The 22,335-nt window shown below is 51.2% G+C and overlaps 4 protein-coding genes across 4 annotated transcripts; all 4 read left to right on the forward strand.

Annotated features, from left to right (window-relative positions):
- Window positions 1–747: 747 nt before the first annotated feature.
- NEUTE1DRAFT_43859 (uncharacterized protein) lies at window positions 748–2,836 on the forward strand (the record flags this gene model as incomplete). Its single annotated transcript, XM_009853259.1, has 5 exons — window positions 748–856; window positions 936–1,120; window positions 1,193–1,286; window positions 1,388–1,563; window positions 1,979–2,836. The coding sequence occupies 5 exons, from the start codon at window positions 748–750 to the stop codon at window positions 2,834–2,836; spliced, it is 1,422 nt and encodes a 473-aa protein (XP_009851561.1).
- A 1,984-nt stretch (window positions 2,837–4,820) lies between these two features.
- Window positions 4,821–5,228, forward strand: NEUTE1DRAFT_138314 (uncharacterized protein; the record flags this gene model as incomplete). Its single annotated transcript, XM_009853447.1, has 1 exon — window positions 4,821–5,228. The coding sequence occupies one exon, from the start codon at window positions 4,821–4,823 to the stop codon at window positions 5,226–5,228; it is 408 nt and encodes a 135-aa protein (XP_009851749.1).
- A 7,941-nt stretch (window positions 5,229–13,169) lies between these two features.
- NEUTE1DRAFT_83106 (uncharacterized protein) lies at window positions 13,170–15,507 on the forward strand (the record flags this gene model as incomplete). Its single annotated transcript, XM_009853448.1, has 1 exon — window positions 13,170–15,507. The coding sequence occupies one exon, from the start codon at window positions 13,170–13,172 to the stop codon at window positions 15,462–15,464; it is 2,295 nt and encodes a 764-aa protein (XP_009851750.1).
- Window positions 15,508–18,705: 3,198 nt separating this feature from the next.
- On the forward strand, window positions 18,706–20,100 carry NEUTE1DRAFT_130182 (uncharacterized protein; the record flags this gene model as incomplete). Its single annotated transcript, XM_009853449.1, has 1 exon — window positions 18,706–20,100. The coding sequence occupies one exon, from the start codon at window positions 18,706–18,708 to the stop codon at window positions 20,098–20,100; it is 1,395 nt and encodes a 464-aa protein (XP_009851751.1).
- Window positions 20,101–22,335: the final 2,235 nt, after the last annotated feature.

Genomic DNA, 22,335 nt, shown 5'->3' on the forward strand with positions numbered 1-22,335 from the left:
AATCACACCGGCATACCATCGGCTCAAGATGGTGAATATCCCGGTCCAGCCAAGGGAGTGTTACAGAGTTCAGTCATGAGCCAATAACGACTACCAAATTCCGAGCAGTTTGTTGGCATCAAGCTTTCTCCCAGCACCCCGAACATTCATTTCGCAGGTCTCATTTCGAGGGGAAGAAATGAACTACACCTGTCCAGAAAGGCATTTGCAACTCACTGAAATGGAAAGAGCCCGGAGCTGAAGGATACTACGAACGGGTAAGACTAGTATTTCTGAGCAAGGAAGGAACCGCAACAGGAACGTCACAGTCATGGAGCGAGGTCGAACCAAGTGGCTTTGTTGGTGGGAAAGGACGTTCAACGGATGATACCTGGAGCTACCCAGTATTTTTCATTTTCGGTCAACACTTTACCACAGAATCAACCACCCACACTCACTGACATTGCCTTAAATATAGGTTCTTTTGTTCCTGTGTAGCCAAATCGCTGTCGCTCGCCCACCCGGCAATCCTCACTTCCGACTTTCTAGCCTCACGTTCAAATCTCAATGATGCCCATGAAACCTGATCAGCCCGTCGTTCTCCTTTTCTTCTTCACTCCTTGAGAGCACTTGTACCGTGTCTTGCTTCGCTGATCTTGACGAACTTCTTTCTTCGTGTGTCTTTTCCAACTTCTCTTCTTGCTTTTTCCTTTGCCTTTTCCTTCCTCTCTCTTCCCTTTTCTTTCTTTCGTCCATCCACCGTGCAGGATGAAGTTCTTTTTCCCTGGTTGGAAGTTGTCTTGGCCCGCCTGGGTCCCCGACTGGCTTCGGCTGTTTCCGTGGGTGTCCTTTTGCTCCATTTTGGTGGGCATCGCTGGTAAGTTGTTAGTCCAGTCACAAGGAGTCACTCATGCCTTGTTCCACAGCTGACCTCTGGTTTCTTGTTCACCTTGTAGGCTTCATAGCCAACATCATTCTCCGGGCCAAGGCCGTAGGCCACCCGGTCGCGGAATGGCCGTACCCTCTTGAACCCCAAATGCTCGTCTCCGGCATCAGCATGATCAGCGTCGCCTCTCTCACCTTTGGGTTCAAAAATGGGGGTATTATTGGCTTCTGGGTTCGCGCACGGAGAGGAATGAGTGTAAGTTTTTTTTCTTCCTCTTTCAAACAAACAAAGGCGCAACTGCTGACACGGTAAGCATCTATTATTCAGTTGAGCGAAGTTCATTATGTTCGAGAAAGCACGACGAGCATGGCTGAAGCCATGAAGGCTGTGAAGCGCGGAAAGGCCCTATGGGTCGCATGGAGTAAGTTACCTACCTAACCAGTATGCACTTTCTTTATCCCGTACCTAGATACTTGAGTTTTGGTTACCTGTGCCTTCAATACTGATGCTTTGATGCCCTAGTGTCTATAATCTTTTGTGTGGTGGCATGCGGCAATGCTTGGTTCTGGAGTCACTCGATGTACCAGGGAGATGTCACGATTCGTAACAACGGGACGTTAGATGTGCATATCACTCCCGACATCATGTCTTTTCATATTTACATCCTATCTTTTCATGTTTACATCATGTCTTTTCATGTTTTCCGCCAAGGTGGTTCGCAAGACCGTCTCGCCCAAGGATTCGATCGGTCAGAACTCTTAGTCGAATAACTGGTCCTTAGAGACAACGCAAGGGTTCCGCAGATTCTAGAGCATGACGATCGTATCGGACCGTTGAGTGACATGTGCGGACTTGGTGGGCGAGACATACCACTTCAACCCGACATCACCAGTAGAGGGGGCCCAAGACCTCTTCATCATCGATATTGCCGACAATTCAGGACCAAAAGGTTATTCCTTGGCCGTGAATACGGCCTTCAAATTGGAGACTGACTGTGCTGGACGATATGTCCACCAGCGATGCTCACTGGCACCGGCCATTGTCCGGTACAACCTGAACGTAACTGGCAATGCAACTTTTTACGAACGAGGAAGGAGCGCAGAACTTGTGTAGGTGGCCAAACATCTTTCTCAATCTACCTCCTGCCGCGCATCATGGTCTTGGATGAGGAAAGAGGCTAACATATTTTGCAGCGAGTACTTCCCCTTGTTCAGCCAGTCGAGGTTTTCTTACGAGTTTTTCCCAAACCTTTTCTTCTTGCCCCTCGAGCCGCGTCCGTTCCACGTCGTACAACACGACGTACGTCTAGAGATTCTGACAAAGATGGTGCGAGACCTCTATAACACAAAATTTGGCACAATTCATCGCCAATGGCACTGGCGGTTTAGTGACGATGTTATCGACATGGGTTCAAGCTATCGAAGCCATATCGCCGCTGGGTACGCTATCAAACCTGAAATACAGAAACAAGGCGTGCTCCCATGCAGAATGAGTTTTCTGTCTCCGATGACCGACATCATCGAAACATACCAGGAACTGGCCCTGAGGATTTCGGTCTTGGCGGCGGTCGACACGGGGAAAACCCAACCTGTGCAGTACTGGAGCGAAAAAGCTCAGCGGCAGTGGCTCGATGAAAGGGCACAATTTTGTTTCTTGATGGCCCTAGTCACCAGTGCTTCCGCAATCTTCATTGTTATTTTGACTCATTGGGGCTTCTGGGAGCTCCCAAGGGGTTTCACAATGAGCCCCATCGAGCTGCTTAATTCCGTCGCTCATCGCCCTAACAGCCCCCAAAACATCCTCGGGGTCTTGGCAAAAGCCAAGGACGATGCTTCGGCCTGGAAATTGAAGAAGTTTGCCTACGAATGGGACGAAATAAACGAGAAGCTGTTTATTTATAGAAAGGGACGGGACGAAAAATGGGGATTTGAAGTTCAGATGGAAGAACACGAGCTAGAGGAGCAGCTCTAATATTTGCTACCACGAGGTTATTTCTGTGGGGTTCTTGTTTTATTTTTACCTACCTACCTTCATTCTGCGTCTTCCTTTCGTCCTGTATGGGCTGTCGCTGCATATATGCATCCCTTCCCATTTAGTTCCCTGTATGCTAGAGCCTTTTTATGGCGATCTCACAGTTCTTTGGCTTTTTGTCCCCCTTAATGTCAAGTTTGTTCGTCTCGAAATTTCAAATCGACTGGTCGGTCTCTTTTGAGACCCCCAAAGTTACCCCCGGAGCCATATTTCCATCTCCCGCCTCCGACGTACCGTAGAAACTCGAGAGATTCAGAATCGAAAATCTCCTATTTGAGCGCTTGGCTTCTGTCCATTCCTCAAAATGATATGACGTTATTTTAACTTCTTCTATCTTGTAGAGAAGGTGTACTGATTTGTGATCAACATCTTTCCTTTGTTCTTAGTTTTTCGAGTCCATACAGATCGCGTCACTTTAATATAGATTTACCGGGTACATAATCTAATGTTTCCGGGCAGGCCCGGTCAGGCCGTTTTCGAAGAAAAGATATGAGAGAGTGTGATACATGGGATTAGATGTAGATCAAGAGATCTGTTCGTTCAGCTATCTGATGATGTTGCTAATAGAAGAGGAAAGGTTCTCGTTGACTGCTGTTGCCCAGGGTATCACCTTCCTCGATGCGGGAAGTTCCTTATCAATGCTCCCATCGGGGAAAAAAACAAATTGTCGTCGATTATCGTACATGGATGCTCAACCGATGCTCTCCTCCGCCTTCTTGCGCCTGTTGACACGACGCCAAGTGGCCTTTTACGCGTCAACCAACTTCTTGGGCCATGCGAAGCCCTCTCCAGCATCATACGTGAACAGGCAAAAACCATTCTTCTTTATCTTCTGGAAGAAACCTCCGTTAATCGATGGCCACGCCAAGCGAAATTCCTATTGCAAGATCAAGATCAAGGTGGAACCGAAATTGAGAACGTTCGCGTCAACTTTGGATACTCAGCAATCATGATTGACAGACTTTTCCTTGACTGGTACGTAAAAAGGATGAAGGGGAGAAAGCGAAGTGAGGTTGGTCAGATGATGGACATCAGAACTGTTAGTGCAAGCGCTTAAGATGCGCTGAAAGGCCGCCTGAAGAAACTCGGCAAATCGAACCGCAACAGGGAAGGCTTCAGCTGTACGAGGAACGGGGAAAGCGGGGATCAGCGGGCCACGGCTCGGCACCGGCTGGAATCGCTACTTCTATTGGAGACGTTTGGAGTCAAAGTGGGGATTTGGTCCGAGGTAGCTCCACCGGGAAGCATGGCGAGCATGGCCCTCGCCTGTCACCGAACAGTGATCAATCAGCCCTGCAAGGGTCCGGCCGTGATGGCTTCCTTGCATTTGACCATCGTTGCAACGGTTGCCGTTCACTCAATCATGGTGCACGGACTATCATCTCCGATTTCAAGAGCCCAATCATGTCAGATGCCGGAGACATGTCCGATGCCCGGGGTTTGCTAGGTATCCGTTCGTCCATCCAGTCCATCATCGATTTCGGCTTCTCCCATTGCCCTTTTTTTCATTTTTCTTCTCGTCCGGCTACAGAACCCCGAAGAAGAAGACCTTCGTGATTCCCGTTTCGTGCCAATTTCCAAGCTACCCAATATTCCATCCCCTGGTTGCCAAGTGGAGTGACCGAATCCCTCAATCTCCAGCTTTGACGAACCGCATCTCTCATCGAGACCAAGAACGAGACATCGACTGGGGCCCACGGCATATCTGTCGATGGATTGGTCCTTTAGGGACTGTATATTTCTCTAGTTCAGTTTTTGTTCTCCGTCCACGGTCGGCATTTGAGAAACGGACTTTTTTTCCCTTTTGTTCTTCAACACGAACAAGATAGATATATAGGATTCATCACTCAGACCATTCCCTTCTCCCTTTACCATCCATTCACACACACAACACACAACACAAACAAACAAACAACCCACAACCATGTGCCGCCATATCGTTTTCTCAGGCACGTGCCCCCACTGCACCGAGCACTTTGTCTGGGAAGACCTCTCCCAAGAGCTCTCGTGTCTCGAAGCCAAGAACACGGGCGTTTTTGGCCAATGCGCCTTTGGCGTGCAAATCGAGGAGCACGAATTCGACCAAGAATGCGAGCCCTGCGCCGCCGAGAACGAGCGGGATGAAGGGTACGGCGCTGCTGAAGGTATAGATAATGAGCTTGTTGTCCCTCCACTAGGACCAGGAGGGGAGTTCATTATACCCGATCCCACCATGAAACATTTATTGGCGGGACAGAAACACGCTGACGCTGGCGGACAACAAGAACAAGAAGAAGAAGATGGCGGCGGCGGCAGCGGCAAGAGCAAGACAAAGAAGCAGAGGGTTGTGTGAGTGAGCGCAGTGCAGTTCAGTGCAGTGCAGTGCCAGTGCCTGAGTAGAGCGGGGAAAATGATATTGGATGAGATCATGAAGGGGCCCCGCTCTCAGACACTCCCCTCTGTCTCTCTCTTTTTTTTTTTTTTTTTTTTCTTCTTTTCATCAATGTATTATGACGAGATGTGGTGACGCGACGAAAAGCACAAGCACGACGAAAAGCTTGCGCCAAAGGGTTGAACAGCAATGAAGCGTCGTACCTTCCAACAAAAGAAACTCTGAAAGGTCGTTACATAGCCCGATTCGGATCGAGAAAAATGTTCGCAGCGTTCCGAATTCGGTGGATGTCGCCGGCGGATGTCACAAACCCCATCCCATCAAATCAGCACACCATCACATAATACATCATCCGTCAACGGCCGCGCATTCGGTACAGTTTGAATTTCCAGGATTTGCGCCAATTCGCACCCTCGCATCCGCTAGCCGATGATTATCAGATCGACTGATCGATAACATATTCACAACATCTAATTACCCGGTGCCGGCATCACTTGCGACACCCGAGGATGAAACATTCATTCGGCATTCCAGTATCATGAGTTTACCCCATCAACAAACATCAACAACCGGAACTTTTGTTTCGCAGGCCGCAGTCACTCGGTCCATCAACCCGTCCATCATACAAAACAGCACCGACCGGCGGATAGATGACCATGTGCATGCGCCAACACCACGAAAGCATTCACTCGCCCTTTTACGAGTAGTCGGCAATCGCTAGTTCAATGGCGTCTGGATGGAAGATTTGTCATTGGCAGGCTCCAAGCTTTGGTCTATCTCGACCTGACCCAGCCCGATGTTTGGCCTCTTTAGCAAAGCAGGCCGAAAGGAAGGAAAGGGAAACACGCACAAACACGTTAATTTGAAGCACGATCATCACCGTTTATAGCATCAACAGACGCAACGAACGGCATCAGACGACGAAACGCAAAGGAGGAATAGAAATCGCTCGCATCACACGAAGGAGAGAAAAGAAATACGGATCGGATCGGTTGGGTTGGGTTGGCATTGTCGGGGCCGTTTTGTGAATCCATGATATATGTCGACCGTCACCAGACGTCCAACGAAATCAACCGTTTCATGACTCCACATACGTACAACATGTCGAGTCTCGCGATCGAACTCGCAAAGTATATACAGGGTCATGGATGTGATAAGAATGAGAGGAAGCCGGTGCGACAGGATCAACAGAATTGAGACGGAGGAAGAGGTTCAGAAAGAGCGAATGACTATGCCTGCTCCAAAGCAAGGCAGCAGCACAGGAACGACAGGGTTGAAATGAACCCAACGCCAGTGTCAGAAGGAGGATCAGACAGAAGTATTTGAATACCTCCACACTGGTTGTTTAGGGTTTGGATAAGGGTTGGGGTGTAGAACATTGGAAAGTTGGGATGGATGGGATAGATGAGGCGAAGAAAGGGTGTTAAACTGTGGGATCTATGCGATATACATCCATGGAGGATTCTGGTGCGTGTGGTCACCAAGGGAGCGGGCGGCGGATGCGCATGTTTTTAGCAACGTTTTCGGTTGTAAAATGATACCCCATCTTAGATTATTAGTAGGTACCTATGTATAGACTGCACAAACTACCTCCGTAGAGACTGTTCTCGTCGAAATCGTGTATTATCTTTAGCTAAAGTTTTGGCTGTGGCTTTAAATCCCATCGATGTGGGTGGGCTGTCATCGCATCTATGAACCCCGTCTGGTCCCATTCGTTCGCTTGCTCTTTGAAGCTTCACATGGGAATTATCCATTGACATTCCTTTTTCCCTCTTGATATGGGTTCGTTGTTCAAAATCCAATTCGGTCGGTCCTGCCTGGGCACTTCGAAATTGCCCCTCAAGCCATCTTTCCATCTTTCGCTTCTATGAGATCTTCTACGAGGCGGATAAAGCCTGGTGGATTACCCAATGTTATACGGTTGAACGGGCCAATTTCCGCGCCAGCTATCACCAGGTGAGATCACTGGTGAGGTAGGTTGTAATGTGCCCAGTGAGTTCTGTACAGTGAACAGAGGAGCGACAAGAGAGGAGAGTAAAAGTTGAGCCTGCCGTGGAGTCTACCTCTACCTACGGACGAAAATGAGGAGGTTTGAAAGTGGCCGTCTAGGTACCTAGACTCTGTGCTATCATAGATGTTACAGGTCCCCACCGGCTGTATCACAGCTTCAAATAACATAGAGGTAGCATAAGGACCAGTGGTCCTCCGTGATACAAGGACCTACTTGATCCTGCCTACGTACGTAGGTACCTATATTGCCCAGATACTCGGATTCTGTACCAGCTTATTTACTACGGGGAAGTGTGACCAAGGTCCGAGTATACTCGGCTCTTTTGCGAGTATCAACCCCGCTGTCTTGACTCTGTGTCATCGTAGACGTTACGGGTCTAGACCGCCATGGAATTGACCAATGGCTCGATTTGTTGGATCAGAACTCATTGACACATCCTCAGAGTGGGATGTAGAGGTAGATACACCCTGTAATGAGCACATACATGTGTGTAAGAGGTGATCGCACATGTCTCTATTGTACGATGACACTGTTTCTCGGTTATGGCGTCGGTGATACCTTCTACCGATCTAGGGGTTTGTACTTAGATTGCACGTATAGGTAGACATGGCGAGGAACAATGAGGCCAATATTGGTAGAGGTAGGAGGAACGGCGGCTGCGAGTGTCCCCATCATTTGTCGGCACGTCAATACATTGACAAGATTTGAGCACAATGGATCATAAGTTACACGAGGGAGAGGGGGGGGGACTTAGCACTGATGTCCGCAACATGAATATAAATTGCCCAAGTGTCCTGCTTTTCCGTAGCAGATCAATGTGAAAGCCTCAGTCCATTTCCTCCATAAATACCTACTTTGCCTACCCATTCTTAAGTTTCAACTGCGTCCTTTTAGCAATATGCCTACCAGACTCACAACGCCACGTGCATTGAACGGGGTCGAGCCCGCAAAAAATCGACCGCAGGGATCCAAACAAGACAACGATAATGCCGCCCCAACTTCAACCGTCCCCGGCGCCGTTCCAGCCAACAAAAAGGTCCCCACCGGCCTGCCTACCTCTACCAAGAACAAGCCGTCTCCGTCCAACGGTGACTTTGCGCCTCCGTTCAGTGCTACCGTCATCGGAAGCTCCAACGCCCTGTCGAGCAAGGACCGCGGAATCAGCGGCGCCAAAAAGAACCAGAGCAGCAGAAACCGTCTTTGATGTTGATAATCGTAAGAAGGTGAATGCCAGGGACTTTGGTCCCGGTGGGAAGTACAGATGTGAGTATTCACTACCTACTTTCAATGTAGGTAATGTTGCCGAGTGTCTGTCTGCTGAAGCCGTTTCTCTGTTATGTGGTGTAGCCATCGTCAAGCTCTTCCTGGTGTACCAGGACCCAAGCACCAAGAGCCCAAGAACCCTGATCGCGACGGGCTGGCTCATCGCTCCTGACCTGATTGTTACCGCGGGCCATTGTGTCTTTGACTGGGGGCACTATCTTAATCAGGTCGTGGAGATCAAGGCGTACATAGGGTACAACGGCCGCGCTTCCATTGGTATGTATTATCGTTCCTCACTATAAGTAGTTAGGTAGGTATGGCTGACACACACACACCGGGGCAGGTTCTCCTAGTGTCCAGTTCCGCAAAGGCGTCAAGGTCGCGACTACGTCGGAGTGGATGAAGTTTGGAGAGTCTCACCACGACGTCTCCTTTATCAAGGTAAACAAGCCGTTTGATGGGATCAAGCCGATCAAATACGTGGACACACCGCTGGTCGGGAACATGGAGCTCGGAGTCGTGGGATATCCGGGGTAAGTGCTTACCTACTCTCTGTCAACCCTACCTGCACCTATCTAGGAACTCACCTCCTCTGCCATGTCATGATATTCAGACAGGAAGGGGAAGGTCTCTTTGCGAGCCATGGCTAGACTAACCATGACTACAGAGATCTGGACAAAGGCGAACACATGTACGAGTGTTTCATGAAGGTCAAGTTTGACGTTGTCAAAGCCAAGTTGTTGCTTGAGTACAAGATTGGTACGCATCCTCGTTTTGATATCCTATCTAGACGGACATGTTAGCTGATATTCGATTCTAACCTGATGCTCAGATACCTACGGTGGTAATTCTGGTGCGCCTGTCATCCGAAGCAGCGACGGTGTCTCCATTGGCGTCCACGTCATGGGCGGTAAGATCAACCAGGCCACTCTGATCGGCAAGATGGGCAACATCTTTGCGCCCTTCATCCAGGCCCTGGCCATGTCGGAGAAGAAGATGCCCAAGGGGCCACGACAGGTCTCATGGCTGCAGATGACGGCCCAGCCCAGCGAGGCGGGCGATGACGAGGCGTTCGAGGCCGACCTGAGCGTCGAGGCAGTTAACTACGACGAAAGCAGCGAGGCCGAATCCGGAGAACAGCCCGATCCCTCGTCGGAGGCCTACCAGTTGAAGCAGATCATGACCCGGGGCAAATCCTTCAGCCAGACCTTCAGCGAGCGCGTCTCCGACGTGGGGTTGCCCGCCTCTTTGGGTCTGTCCGGAAAGCTAGCTGCCATCTATGCCCACGCTTTCTGCCACTCCATGCACGCTCGGAACTCCAAGACCAAGCGTACCTCTACCCTGCGAGAGGGGGCCGTTGGAGAAGCCGACACGGAAGCGTCGTCCGAATCGCTGGATCCCGGCTCTCTGGGTCGCGCAGTGCTGTGTGAGGCCGCGTTAGACACGCTCTTCTCGCTTGACAAAGCTACGATTAAGCGGCTGAAGGTCTGGGACCTGATGGCGAAGCACGCGATCGGGACCAGCCCGCGCGTTGAGGGCTTCTGGAACTACAAAATCCAGGGCGGCACCATTGGCGCGCAGCTGGCCACCGCGGCCATCAGCAGCGCCGCAGGGGCTCTCATCTCAGGCGTCAGTGGCCTGGTAAAGAAGTCGTTGGACAAGGGCGGTGCCAACCGGAAGCCCGGAGAGGCGGGTGAAGAGAACACTGAAGACCAGGAAGGTGGCGACCAGGAAGGTGGTGACCAGTCAGCACAAGGAGGGGAGGCTGGCATCAACGCTGATCCCAACGAAGGTGGGGTCCTGCCAACGACTACCACAGGTAAACCACCGAATGGCAACGGGACCGCCACCGACAACATGCCCAAGGTCAAGACGAGCATGAACGCCTTCATCCAGAAGCTACTGCAGCAGTCCGCCAAGGCCGGCTCGGCGGATAAGCGTCTCCTATCGCTGCTGCAAGAGTGCGCTGAGACCGAATCGCTAGCCGAGAGCATGCCCAAGCTTGTCGAGTCAGTAGCGCCTTCTAAGGGCGGTGATGATGGCCAGAAGCCCGACGAGAGCGCCGAGGCTGATGATGAAGCCGGGGAGGCTGACGAAGCTGAGGAGGACATGGAAGCGGCGGCCGAGGCAAATAAAGTACACCAAGGCCTCAAGGCGCGCCTGATCCTGGGCGATGCGGCACTCGAGACACTTGTGGAGCTGACGACGACGGAGTCGTTCGAGTCGGTGGATTCAACGAACACTGAAGGCTTCTGGGGTAAACTTTGGCACGGCATCAAGTCGGTTGGAAAGGGCGCTCTCAAGGCCATTCCCGGCGTCATTGTGTCGGCGGCCGGGGGTGTGCTCATGAAGAAGATTACTGAGGCTAGTGAGGCCGTCGATAATGGCAACACGGATCCCAATCCAGATGGCAAGTCGGGCAGTGATGGGAACTCGGGCGAGACGGGTGGCGAAGCCGGTAATAATGACGAGGCCGGCGATGGTGATGAGGCTGGCAATGATGACAAGGCCGGAGAGGATCCGGAGCATGAGGCCATGGAGAGCTTCGAAGATTGGGTGAAAGGTCAGTCAAAGCAGACGTAAGTGTCACTTGGGGGGAAACAGAATGGTCATTTGACCGAGTGTAATCTTGATGTTAGCCGTAGTGTATTCATCTTTTCTCAGTGCCGCCTCACTACTTGACATGATGCCTCCGTCCGAGCGATAAATCCAAGGTGTTGTATGTTCTTGATTTGGGGTGTTTTTGCTTTGGGGTTCTTTCTGGTCGCTGGACCAGACCTTATCTTATCGGCTTCGCTCACCGGCAGGCAGAGGCAGGTTGGAGACATTTGAGAATGAACTGATCGAACGGGAAGAAGTTCACGAGAATCAAAAAGAAAGTTCGACGTTTTGGGACTGTTACCCATCGCAACTCTGTCTTCCTTCTGGTCGCACGCTTCATGGCAGCACGGCGATGTTCAACAACGGCGAAGTGAAGGGGACGCCGGCGGAGGTGAGGTGAAGATGGTGAGAATGTCGGGGCCTCTCACGTGCCTCTGACGCACAGACCATTCCTCTGCCTGCCGCCAAAACAAGCGAGGTATGAATGGACATCGCCAAATGCAAATCCCCATGGACCAAACAACAACCGGCCGCGGCGAACAAGTAAATGAACACGGCAATTCCTTTCTCTGCGTGAGTCACTTGAATTGATTCGTCATTGAAAGTCTTTATTTAACATTTTTGAAACAGCAGAATGGAAGCGCCCGGCTGCCGGCCTCTCCATCTCTCCTTGGGCTTGTCGGGTTGTCGTCATTGGGCTTTCAGAGCCTCCAGGTCATTCATCCACTGGCTGTCAGGGCTCCAGCGGGTAGTGGCCCCACTTTCCACTTGGCATCGGCAGAAGCGCGTCTGTTGGACCCTTGTCAGGTACCAATCACTGGCCGGAGACAGCCCGCGGTTGAAACGCAGGAACGCCTTCCACTTTTGAGTGCCACCTTCTTTTTTTTCTTCTTCTTTCCTTTTTTTCCACTTCCCGGCACTCATTGCATTTCGGCATCGGAACTAAACACCACGATTAGCTGAGGCCAGATCTGGCGACCGGCCTCAATTGAAACCCGACACCTGCTCTGCCACAGACTCCAGACCAGAGAGGGTGATGGTGGTGAAGGACATCACGGTGACCCATTGTCAGAGGTGGACTACAGGACCGGCACACATTGTTCACCTTGCCGTGAGTATGATGAGCCCTCCCGAGTCCCATCAGGTGGCCTTGTCTCATGAACAGCATGGCCCGGCTGCAAGCGCGCCAGACATCAAGACGACAGGCTCACATTGATCCATCAACCCAGCCAGTTTTTGATGGGTTGCCTCTCCACCAAGGAAATCCGGGGTCTTCAAGGATCGATCCATGACAAAGAACGACTGGCTGCCAGAGTCCGGGCGCTTAGACAACCACCGCGGCTACGGGACGACTACCCCTTGATCAGCCTCCTCCCACTCCACTGTTCACGCACACAGATTCAAACAAAGGCAATGTGCTTTCAAGAAACAATGGGCCTTCTTCCTATTCTGGGATCCGGTGCGCCTATTGTCATTTGCACATCACCTGCTATCCCATCTTTTGGTCCTTCATCCCGACTCCCGACTTATTCAGTGGCCCACCAGCCTCCGGGAGTCCGGGCCAGTCAAGTCACTAGCCTGCCTGGGTCCGTCTTATTCTCCCGTCCGTCGTCTTATTGACGCACTCTCTTTCTATTGTTCACTCACCTCCTCACCTGTTCGTTTCCCATTCTTCACCTATTCATATCTCCAGTATGCAGTCATAGTGGGCAAGCCTTTCTGTTTTGGATACCCTCTTGTTTCCTTTGACTCGCTTTTCTTGTTCCTTTCTCTTGCTCATTTGCATTTCCCTTTTTTCCCTTTCCCGGTCTTCGGCTCAGTAATTCCTTCTCGAGAGTGTTCATCCAGCTGGTCTAGACGGGTGAACAGCAATTTTTCGGTCTTTTTTTTACTAGCAGACATACACTACGCGGTCTCACGGCATTCGCTTTCCTTTTCACTTTTCGACTTTTGCACAATTAGTAGACAACTCCACGATTTACTACACCATCTTGCTGGTTCAAGAATAAGAACGATATATCAATACCATGGTTTACAACGAAAAGAATGGAGGCGGCATCCCCCCAGTCCCACTCTCTCTTAATACGGCAACCCCATGGCAAAACGTCAACCTTCACAATGACCAACAGACCGAGCCCCAGCTAAAATCGCACCCCGATACCGATCCCCGAATCACTCCCTATCTCGGCTTGCGAGCGAGGCTATCACAGCTATGGTTCAACCGGTGGACGATTCTGTTGATTTTGGTCCTGATCCGCGTCATCCTCCTCACAGCAAACCTCAAGGAAAACCTCGGCGATGCCAAGGCCAAGGCCCTCTCAGCATGCACAAAGGTCGAAGACGTCGGTAGCGCCATGGCGTCCATGCCTTATTACATGTCCAAGGGCGTCAACGTCATGGCCGCCGGCAGCATGCAAAAGGCGGTCGAAGCAATGGCATCAGTCCTCAAGATGATCCTCACGGGCGTCCAGGCCATCATTATGTTTGTCATCAACATGTACATTGGCACCTTTGCCTGTCTGGTGGCAGCCTTCATCCACGGCGGTCTGCACGTGGCGACCGCGGTAGTCGAGGGCGCAACCAAGGTGATGAACGACGCCATTTCGTCCATCACCAAGGGTATCACCGACGACATGAAGAGCTTCCAGAGTGCCATCGACAAGGCAAGGGATTTCATCAACAGCGGCATTGGCCTCATCAGCAAGGACATTCAACTTCCAACTATCAACATTGACAGCCACATCAGGGACCTCCAGGGAATCAAGATCAATGCCAGCGGCGTCGTCAATGGCCTGGATGTCCTCGACCAAAAGATCCCGACATTTGACGAAGCCAAAAACCTGACCGAGTCTGCCCTCGCCATCCCCTTCAACCTCGTCAAGAACAAGATCGATGTCGCCTTTTCCGAGTTCACGATTGAGCCCACCATCTTCCCCACCGCGGAGAAGCAAGCCTTGTCCTTCTGCTCCAACAACTCCTTCCTCAATGACTTCTTCGAATCCCTGGTCACCCTCGTTTACAAAGCCAAGATTGCCTTTTTGGTCGTCATCATCATCCTCGCCGTACTCGCCATTTTCGTCATGGGCTACATTGAATATCGCGACTTCAAGCGCGAAAGGGAGCGGGCCGCCCGAATGGACGCCAACGCCTTCAACTCCCAGGACGCCATCTACATCGCCTCGCGCCGCTGGACTGCCGACGGCGGCATGAGACTCGCCAAATGGTGGACCAAGGATACAGACAGCAAGAACTACCTCTTGATCAGATGGGCCTTTGCGTACGCCACCTCCCTGCCCGCCCTTTTCGTGCTGTCGCTCGCCGTCGCCGGTATCTTGTCCTGCCTCTTCCAGTGGGTGCTTCTCCGGCAGATCGAGAAAAAGGCACCTGAGCTTGCAGCGCAAGTGGGCGATTTCGCCGGTGACGTGGTCGGGACTCTGAAGCAAGTGAGCAACAACTGGGCCAACAGCTCCAACGCAGTCGTCGCCAACATGGAATCCGACATCAACAGCGATCTCTTTGGCTGGGTGCGCGAGGCCACAGAATCCGTCAACAACACCCTCACCGTCCTCGACGACCAAATTGACCACGCTCTGGTGGCCGTCTTCAACGGCACCGTCCTCCTCGACACCGCCCGCGACGTTGTCGGCTGCCTCATTGGCCGCAAGATCGACGCCGTCCAGGACGGTCTGACGTGGGTGCACGACCATGCCAAGGTCACCCTCCCGCGGTTCGACGACGACATCTTTTCCGCCGGAGCGGCGCAGAGCATGGGTAGTGACGGCGACCTCTCGAGCTTCCTGGCCAAGCCCGGCGCAGTCACCACCGACGAGATCAACGAGGCCGTAGGGAAAGTGATCAGGTCGCTGCGCAACGGAGTCATCCAAGAAGCTCTGATCGCGCTCGGTCTGCTTCTAACATACGTCATCGTCGTCCTCATCGGCGTCATGGGCGCATTGATAGGATGGGCCACGCCAGGAAAAACTCGCGGGGAGGGCGGACAGCAGTTTGGTGGTCGCCCCCCTTCCTTCCATAATCATAATGGCTTCGATCCAGCGCTAGCACCTAGCAATGCCATGGTCGGTAATCCTGCTAGTCCTCATTATCAGAATGAGAAGTTTGGAGGGGTAGGAGACATGCACGACGTGGCGTCCCCTGCTTATGAAGAGGTGGTTTATGCCGGGCGCGTGCCGGTCGGAAAGACGAGGGAGCTGATTACGAGGTATCCGAGCCATCAAAGGACGAGCAGTTATCCGACTGTGGAGAGCCCGGACCCGATGCCGCATGGGGATGAGAAGGTGCCGGGGTATTTTACGCCTATTTAGCCCGGGGTAAGAGGAGGAATTGAAGTGAACTGAACTGAACTAGCTGTGTCGGGCTGGTTGGGGAGTTTGTACGTGGGAAAGAAGCTTTCCTTTGTTCCGCACGTGGTTGAGCAAATCGCAATGCATTTTTGGCTTGGCTTGGAGTTTTGAGGACAAGGGTCTTGGGTATGTTTAACAAGAAATGGGAAGGAAGTTTTGCATGTCGTGTTGGGTCGGGAATTTCTTTCTAGTCAATCATTTACTGCTGAGCATTTCGTACCAAAAAAGTCTGGAAATCTGGATATTTGATGAAGGGGAGGACGAAGGAAAGGAGAGAGGGAGTAGAGCAAACAAATTCCCATCTGATTAATGGCAAGCAAGCAAGCAAAGTTGGATAAGACCTTAGTTATGGATTTCAGGGACAGTTGTTGTTTGATACCTAGACATGGGTTTTTCGACGGGATGAGATGATTGATACCAATGCAGTGTAGAAATAATGACGGCCGCTAGGCCTTGAACCCGAACCCGAACCTTAACTGCCTTATGTACTTGTGATCGAAGTAGGGAGGCATATAAGTTGATGCGCAAACCCGTTCAGTCATTTAGGGCCATTTACGTCCATTGCTAACGATCGTTTCCCCCCGGATTTATCAAAGTTAAAGATGAGTAACCCGAGCAGCACCTAACACCTGGCTACACCCGCTTCCCGTACCGGTCCCTACCGGTGCCGAGAGGCCGATCACCGACGAAGTGAAGAAACTTGGATCTGAACAGCGACGGAGATCGACGACGGAAGGACCCGAACAGTCCACGTGCCGGGACAAGGATGGAAGGGCCCGGAACTTTGAGCACCCACATGCTTGTTTCTATTCATTCTTTCCACTCTATTGTACCTCTAACTTCGTGTCGTTACTTTGTACCTGCGCCCATACCTGCGCCCGTACCTGCGCCCGTACCTGCAAACATGCGAACATACGAACACACGAACCTTCGAACGAGAACACAAAGTCCACGTCACCAACCTTGATGTACGTCGTTTACCGTTTACCTGTAACCACACTACACGAGCTGCACGGGCTGCACGGGATAAGTAAAGACAACGGTGTGGCGGGCATTAGTTAGGTTGCGTGCCGAGATCGTAAAGTGAGCCTTCAATACCTAAGGTTGAGCTTGAGCTGCACGTAATATATAAAGTCAGTCAATCAATCTATCCAGATCTCGTTTTCGAGCTCGTATAGAAGTAGGTCATGGGTATGTTCCAGAATCTTTGATGATGATGATAATGATGGTGATGATGGGGTTGTACAGCAGCCATAGGACAGGACAGGTACGAGGTACTTGTACGAGGTACTTGTACGAGGTACTTGTACGAGGGTGCACAGGACGTATGGATTTCGACTGTACAGGAAATTACCTAGAACGGTTGATGGAATAGGTTGGGATGTGTCTTTCTTTGTATGTTGTTGCAGTAGAATAGTGTGCCTTGTAAATGCAGACCACACCAGTCGGGCAGGTTAATTTCATACTGGGTTTTGCATTTATTGGGTCTGGCGTTCACATGCTATATTGGTATTAAGAGGATATCCGATGACTCGGAAATGGATTCCAGGAACCAAGTATATAGGCTGTTTGGAATTGCTCTCTGTCTCTGTTCCAGGTCTCAGATTCCAGATTCCAGATTCCAGAGGTCCAGAGGTCCAGAGGTCCGGAATTGGTTGTTTTAGGTGTGATTTGCGATGATCTGATTGGTCCATATGTTAGGCAGTTGTGTCTTGGGCTTGACTTCCAAGTGTCGTTCGTTGAACAGCTTTTGCGAAATAATACCTAGCCTGGAAGATTTCTGAGCCAGATTCAGTTCAGTTTTCAGGTTGTCGGACAAGTTCTTTCTACTACACACGGAAAAGTGGTGCGGAAACTGGCTTGGGCTGTCGGCCGCTTGATCAGCCTGGACGGGGAGTCTTGGCCAATATGTTTCGCGCGCGCGCCCTCCGTGGATGTTTCATGTTTCATGTTTATCAGGGCGGCATTCCCCCCCCGCGAATCGCTTCCGTGGGGAATCTATATCTGTCAACTGTGACCGAGGTACCGTCACTTTACCATGCTCTGGGCGTTGTAGGTAAAAAGAAAAGCAGCCATTTTTTAAACGGAACATGAAGTTATCATCACGTTGCACTTCATCACGTTAATCTTTGGTGTAAAATGCCGGCAGATGTGTACCTGCTGTAGCGTCCATGTGTCGAAGCATCGAAGCGTCGCGTTAGTGGATGTATGTAGCGTTAGTGTACCTGAGCCGGAGGCGCTGTCCGGCTCCGGCACTGCGCTGCCCTGCGCTGCCCTGCGCTGCCCTGCCCTGCTACTGACTGACATGCATTGGTTTTTGCTGGCGCGGCGCGTGGTTAAGGCAGGTGGTAGCGTGGGCAGCCCGCGTGGGAAGGGCGGGGGTTAGCGGGGTTCTCCCTGCATCTTTTCTTTTCCTGGCTGTTCCTGTTCCTGGCCTGGGCTGCCGCCGATGAAAAGTTCGAGACTGGTCTCTGCCGAGTGATGAAAAGTTCAGTTGTTCGCTAGATAACTTCCGGACGAAACGTTACGTTTTTTTCCCTTTCCCGATTTCACCCTTCTTCGTATCATACATACCACTACCGATTGGATCAGAGGCATGATGGCCAGAAACGAAACGATGGGTCGATAGAAGGGCGGGGTTCACTACCACACTACACTCCAGAAATGGATGGGAAACCAAGCAAGTCACATTCCTCATCACGCTTCTAATTGCCGTGACTGGACTGGCACTCAATACCTATGGTAGTGACTGGCTTGTCTTGTGAAACCATTCCATTCGCACCTTCCTGCTGCTTGCTGCTGAATGTGAGCCTGGTCTCGTCTGTGAAAGGTTTGTGACGGGACACGGGCAGTGACAGGCACACACACACACACACACACACACGGGAGGGTTGGTCTCGATGCCGCTTCCGTCTTCCCTTCTCTCTCTCGCTTCCCGTGTCTCCCTTTGCACGCTTTTCTTTTTCCCCTTCCGCAAGTATCGCTGTTGAAGCCAGGATACGACTACGGCTCGACCACGAGACGCTATGGGATTCGGATTCGAATTCGACTTTTAGCACGACGCTTCCGAACTGTCATTCATTTGGGTTAGCGGAAAAACACCATCAGAAACATCACTATCCAGGAACTGCCTAGTCACCGACGGCGCCATCACCATTGCGTCATCTTTATTTTTACACTCCATTTCTTCAAGCTAACCACGATGGCTTCGCACGACTCTGAAAGAGACCTCCCCATCCCACTCCCTTCACCACTCCAATCCCATCCGCCAGACTTCCCGATCGACTCCCCCACCGACACCGACCCAGCTCCTGTTTCTCCCATATCCTCCATATTCCCAATGTCTACAGTTCCAACGTGGCCGGGATTCGGAGCAGGCCTTAGGATGGTCAGCCCCAGTCCCCCGCCCACGGCCGTCTACCCACGACCACTCCCATCGCTTCCATCCCTCGATACATCTCCAGAGGCAGCTAGACAGGAGCCCGCATATGTCACGAGGACCCGCCTCCGAGTCGAGCGCCGCATCCGCTACCTCCCCGAATGGGAAACGCCCCGAAACCCGCCCAAGCGCAGCAAGCTACAGCAGACGCGCAACCTACTATCGTCCATTCCCTTCTTCGAAGCGAGGAAGCAGCCGAGTTTTGTCAAGAAGCAGCATAAGCCGCGCTCCATGTCAATTCCTTCGTTGTTCAGTTTGATGGACCCGCCGGTTGCCGAGGAGAAAGATGAGGCGATGCCTCCCAACGATCAGCATGGGGCGAATAATTCGGGCTGGAGAAAGAGTTTGGGATTTGGGTATGGGAAGAATAGCTCTGCGGGCTTGGATCTGGAACGACATGGTGAGGGCGGGATAGTGCCGACGCATACCGTTACGACGCTGGGAAGCATTCCGAATCCACCGCCACCGCCGAGACTCACGGAGAAGGAGAGGATGAGGAGTTGGGTCAATCAGAGGTTGTTGCCGCCTGAGAAGCGGTACCCCTTTGGTTTAGACAGGCGTCGGTTTTGTCTTTTCGTTCTTCTGCCACTTCTGTTGCTCTTGTTGCTCGGGTTGGCACTCGGCCTTGGATTGGGACTCGGACTCAAGCACAATGACGACGACAGCGACCTCCCAATCCCCCCTCCCCTCGGTGAAGACCCCCCGATGGCGATCCACCAAGCAACCTTCAATCATTACTCTCCTTCCAACGGCACCGGCGCTTGCGGCTACAACATCACCAATGACGAGGTCGTCGTCGCCATCTCGTACAAAATCTGGGACGAAGCTGCCAAACGTGCTACCGACCTCCTCCCGCAAGAACTACAGGACAGTTCTCTGAACTCAGATCCAAACACGAACCCGCTTTGTGGAAAGGTGATCTGGCTAGGACGAAACGACGACTTTGAGAATAGGGATAACTGGATTCAGGCGAGGGTAGCCGACAGATGCGCGCCAGAGAGATGTCCGGAGTCGGAGGATGTAGATTTGACTGCAGGAGCATTCGAGGCTGTGTACGATTCGGATTTTGGAAGCGCGAATTCGGATGTGGGAGAAGAGCAAGATGGAGGAAGGGAAGGATGGTGGGTTTGGGATGCTGAGGCAGATGCACGCGAGTAAGATTTGGGTTTACGAGGTATGATAATGGATATGGATAATGTGACATGGTTATGGAATATGGCGTATGGCATTGGCTTGGGAGGTGGTTATCGAATATGGATTTCAGCATGGGTTACAGCACATCATGTTACGGCTTGGGCATCTGGTATTGAAACAGGCGAACATGACGGGGTATGACGACTACGAACGATGATGGGTTTCTCTCTTGTTTATATACTTGTACAGATAGACATCGAGGCGCCCTTCAAAGGGCCAGCGGCGGCATTTGTGTGGACATCTTGCAGAAAGTTAGGGCATGTATGGGATGGAGCGGTTTCATTAGGTACATCGATGGTCTTCTGATTTCATTTGACAAAGTGCTGTGACATATTCGGCATCTGAGGTGAGCTGCGAAAGGAACGACCATGAGGTATGGGACACTTGCAACGAGAATGAATATCGTTGCCTCTAACTCTTGCTGACTTCAACACACCCCAGTGAACAAGTACATACAGAGGGATCTTAATCCCGTAGGCAGCACGTAAATGAGCCAGCCACGAAGTTTCCCGCATTGGATCCTCTGTTTTCCAAAACGCCAGGTTGCTTCTCTCCTCACATCTTGTTTGGGTTCGTAAAGCTTGCAACATTTTGTTTTCGTTTCCGTTTCTGGAAAGAGGCAACGGACCATCGTTTTCCAAACTTTCCCTAATTTTCGAAAGAACGCTGTGCCACTACCTACACCCATCACAATCCTAGGTCTCAAGGTCCCGTGACAAAACTGACCGTACCTACCCGCACTCCCAACTTCTCCAAATCCTAACTTAACTAGTCTAGTCCCGAGGACGATTTTCTTGCGTGTATTTATATGGGTTTGCGTTCAATGCGGTCTTCCATGCGGTGGTGTAGTGTACCTAGGGTAGGTACAACTCCATCGTGGCCCCCGATAGTTCCCGATCTCGAATCTTCGTGGCGTATTAGCGGGAAAATCTACAGGACGACAGGCCTTGCTAGGCCTACTATGGTACGGCTTTGACCCTTTTCACGGTTTTGTTGACCTTAACCTTTATTGAACCTTGGTCGTCACCATGAGTACCTCTTACGATGTCTACGATGTTTGCTTACGATGTTAGTTACCTAGTTATAGTAGGTTGGTTCCATAATTCCACAAGAGTCATCGATAGCTCTCCAATCTTTGCCCCTGCCTCAACCTACCTACCCTCAGTCCCCCCGTCGAGCCTATCTGTGTCCTTAAAGTAACACGGCATATACGAAACTATACCGACGTCTAGGTACCTTACCTACCTAATTACCTAATTCCTCGTCTCTAATTCACTACTTATGGTACCTCTATTGCATTGATCGTCACCAACTCATCATGGTAGTGAGCGAGTGGGCAGCTAGCTAGCTACCTCTAACCTAACTGTCTGACGCTTTTCTCCACTGGACGGACATGGCCATTGTTGTTGTTGTTGTTGTTGTTGTTGTTGTTGTTGTTGTTCACTTACCAGCTGTCTATCTGCCTGCCTGGCGGCCGTCTGGTCTCCTTCTCATTCTCGTCATCCAGTCGTTACTCGGCGAACTGTTGCCAGCTCTATAAAACCGGTCAACTGTGCGCTTGTTGTTCTTCCTTTTTTCCATTTGGCCATGTACCCGCTCTTCTGCTGTTGATTCATGGCTGAAAAAAAAAAAAAAGGAAAAAAAAAAAAAAAAGAGGCTGGTTGCACGGAAGGGACGACGACGGGTAGGGGCTTGATGCTGATGCATTGTTCTTTCGTTCACAGCGTCCAGTGATGATCACATGCCAAAGTTTCGTTCCGTCCGTCCGTCGTTCTTACACTCTTTTCTTCATTCATTCACTTAAAAAAAAAAAAAAAAAAACAACCCTCTAGTCTAAGGTCGTTTCAAGTTCAGATCCTACCGTAATGTCCCGTAACACACTCCATGACGAGTGCTGGCTGATGTAGTGTAAGCTCACTCACCACAGTGTCTATTACGCTCGACTACCGTATCCCCTCCACACTCCCAAAACGGCGTGCTTGCTACCTGTTTTGCTGCGCCCTTGACTAAGTAGATAAATAGATGTGTGAAAGATACATCGATCACAACCCAATAGATAAAGATTTTGATGTAATATGATATGATACGATATGATATCCGGTATCTGGTATTTGGTATTTAATATCTGATAAGGCAGACTGGCATGTGGCCCTGCCACACACTCTCTCTCTGTCTGCTGCTCTTTTCGCCAATTGCTCT

Source organism: Neurospora tetrasperma, assembly GCF_000213175.1.
Source record: "Neurospora tetrasperma FGSC 2508 unplaced genomic scaffold NEUTE1scaffold_4, whole genome shotgun sequence".
Classification (NCBI taxonomy): Eukaryota; Fungi; Ascomycota; class Sordariomycetes; order Sordariales; family Sordariaceae; genus Neurospora; species Neurospora tetrasperma.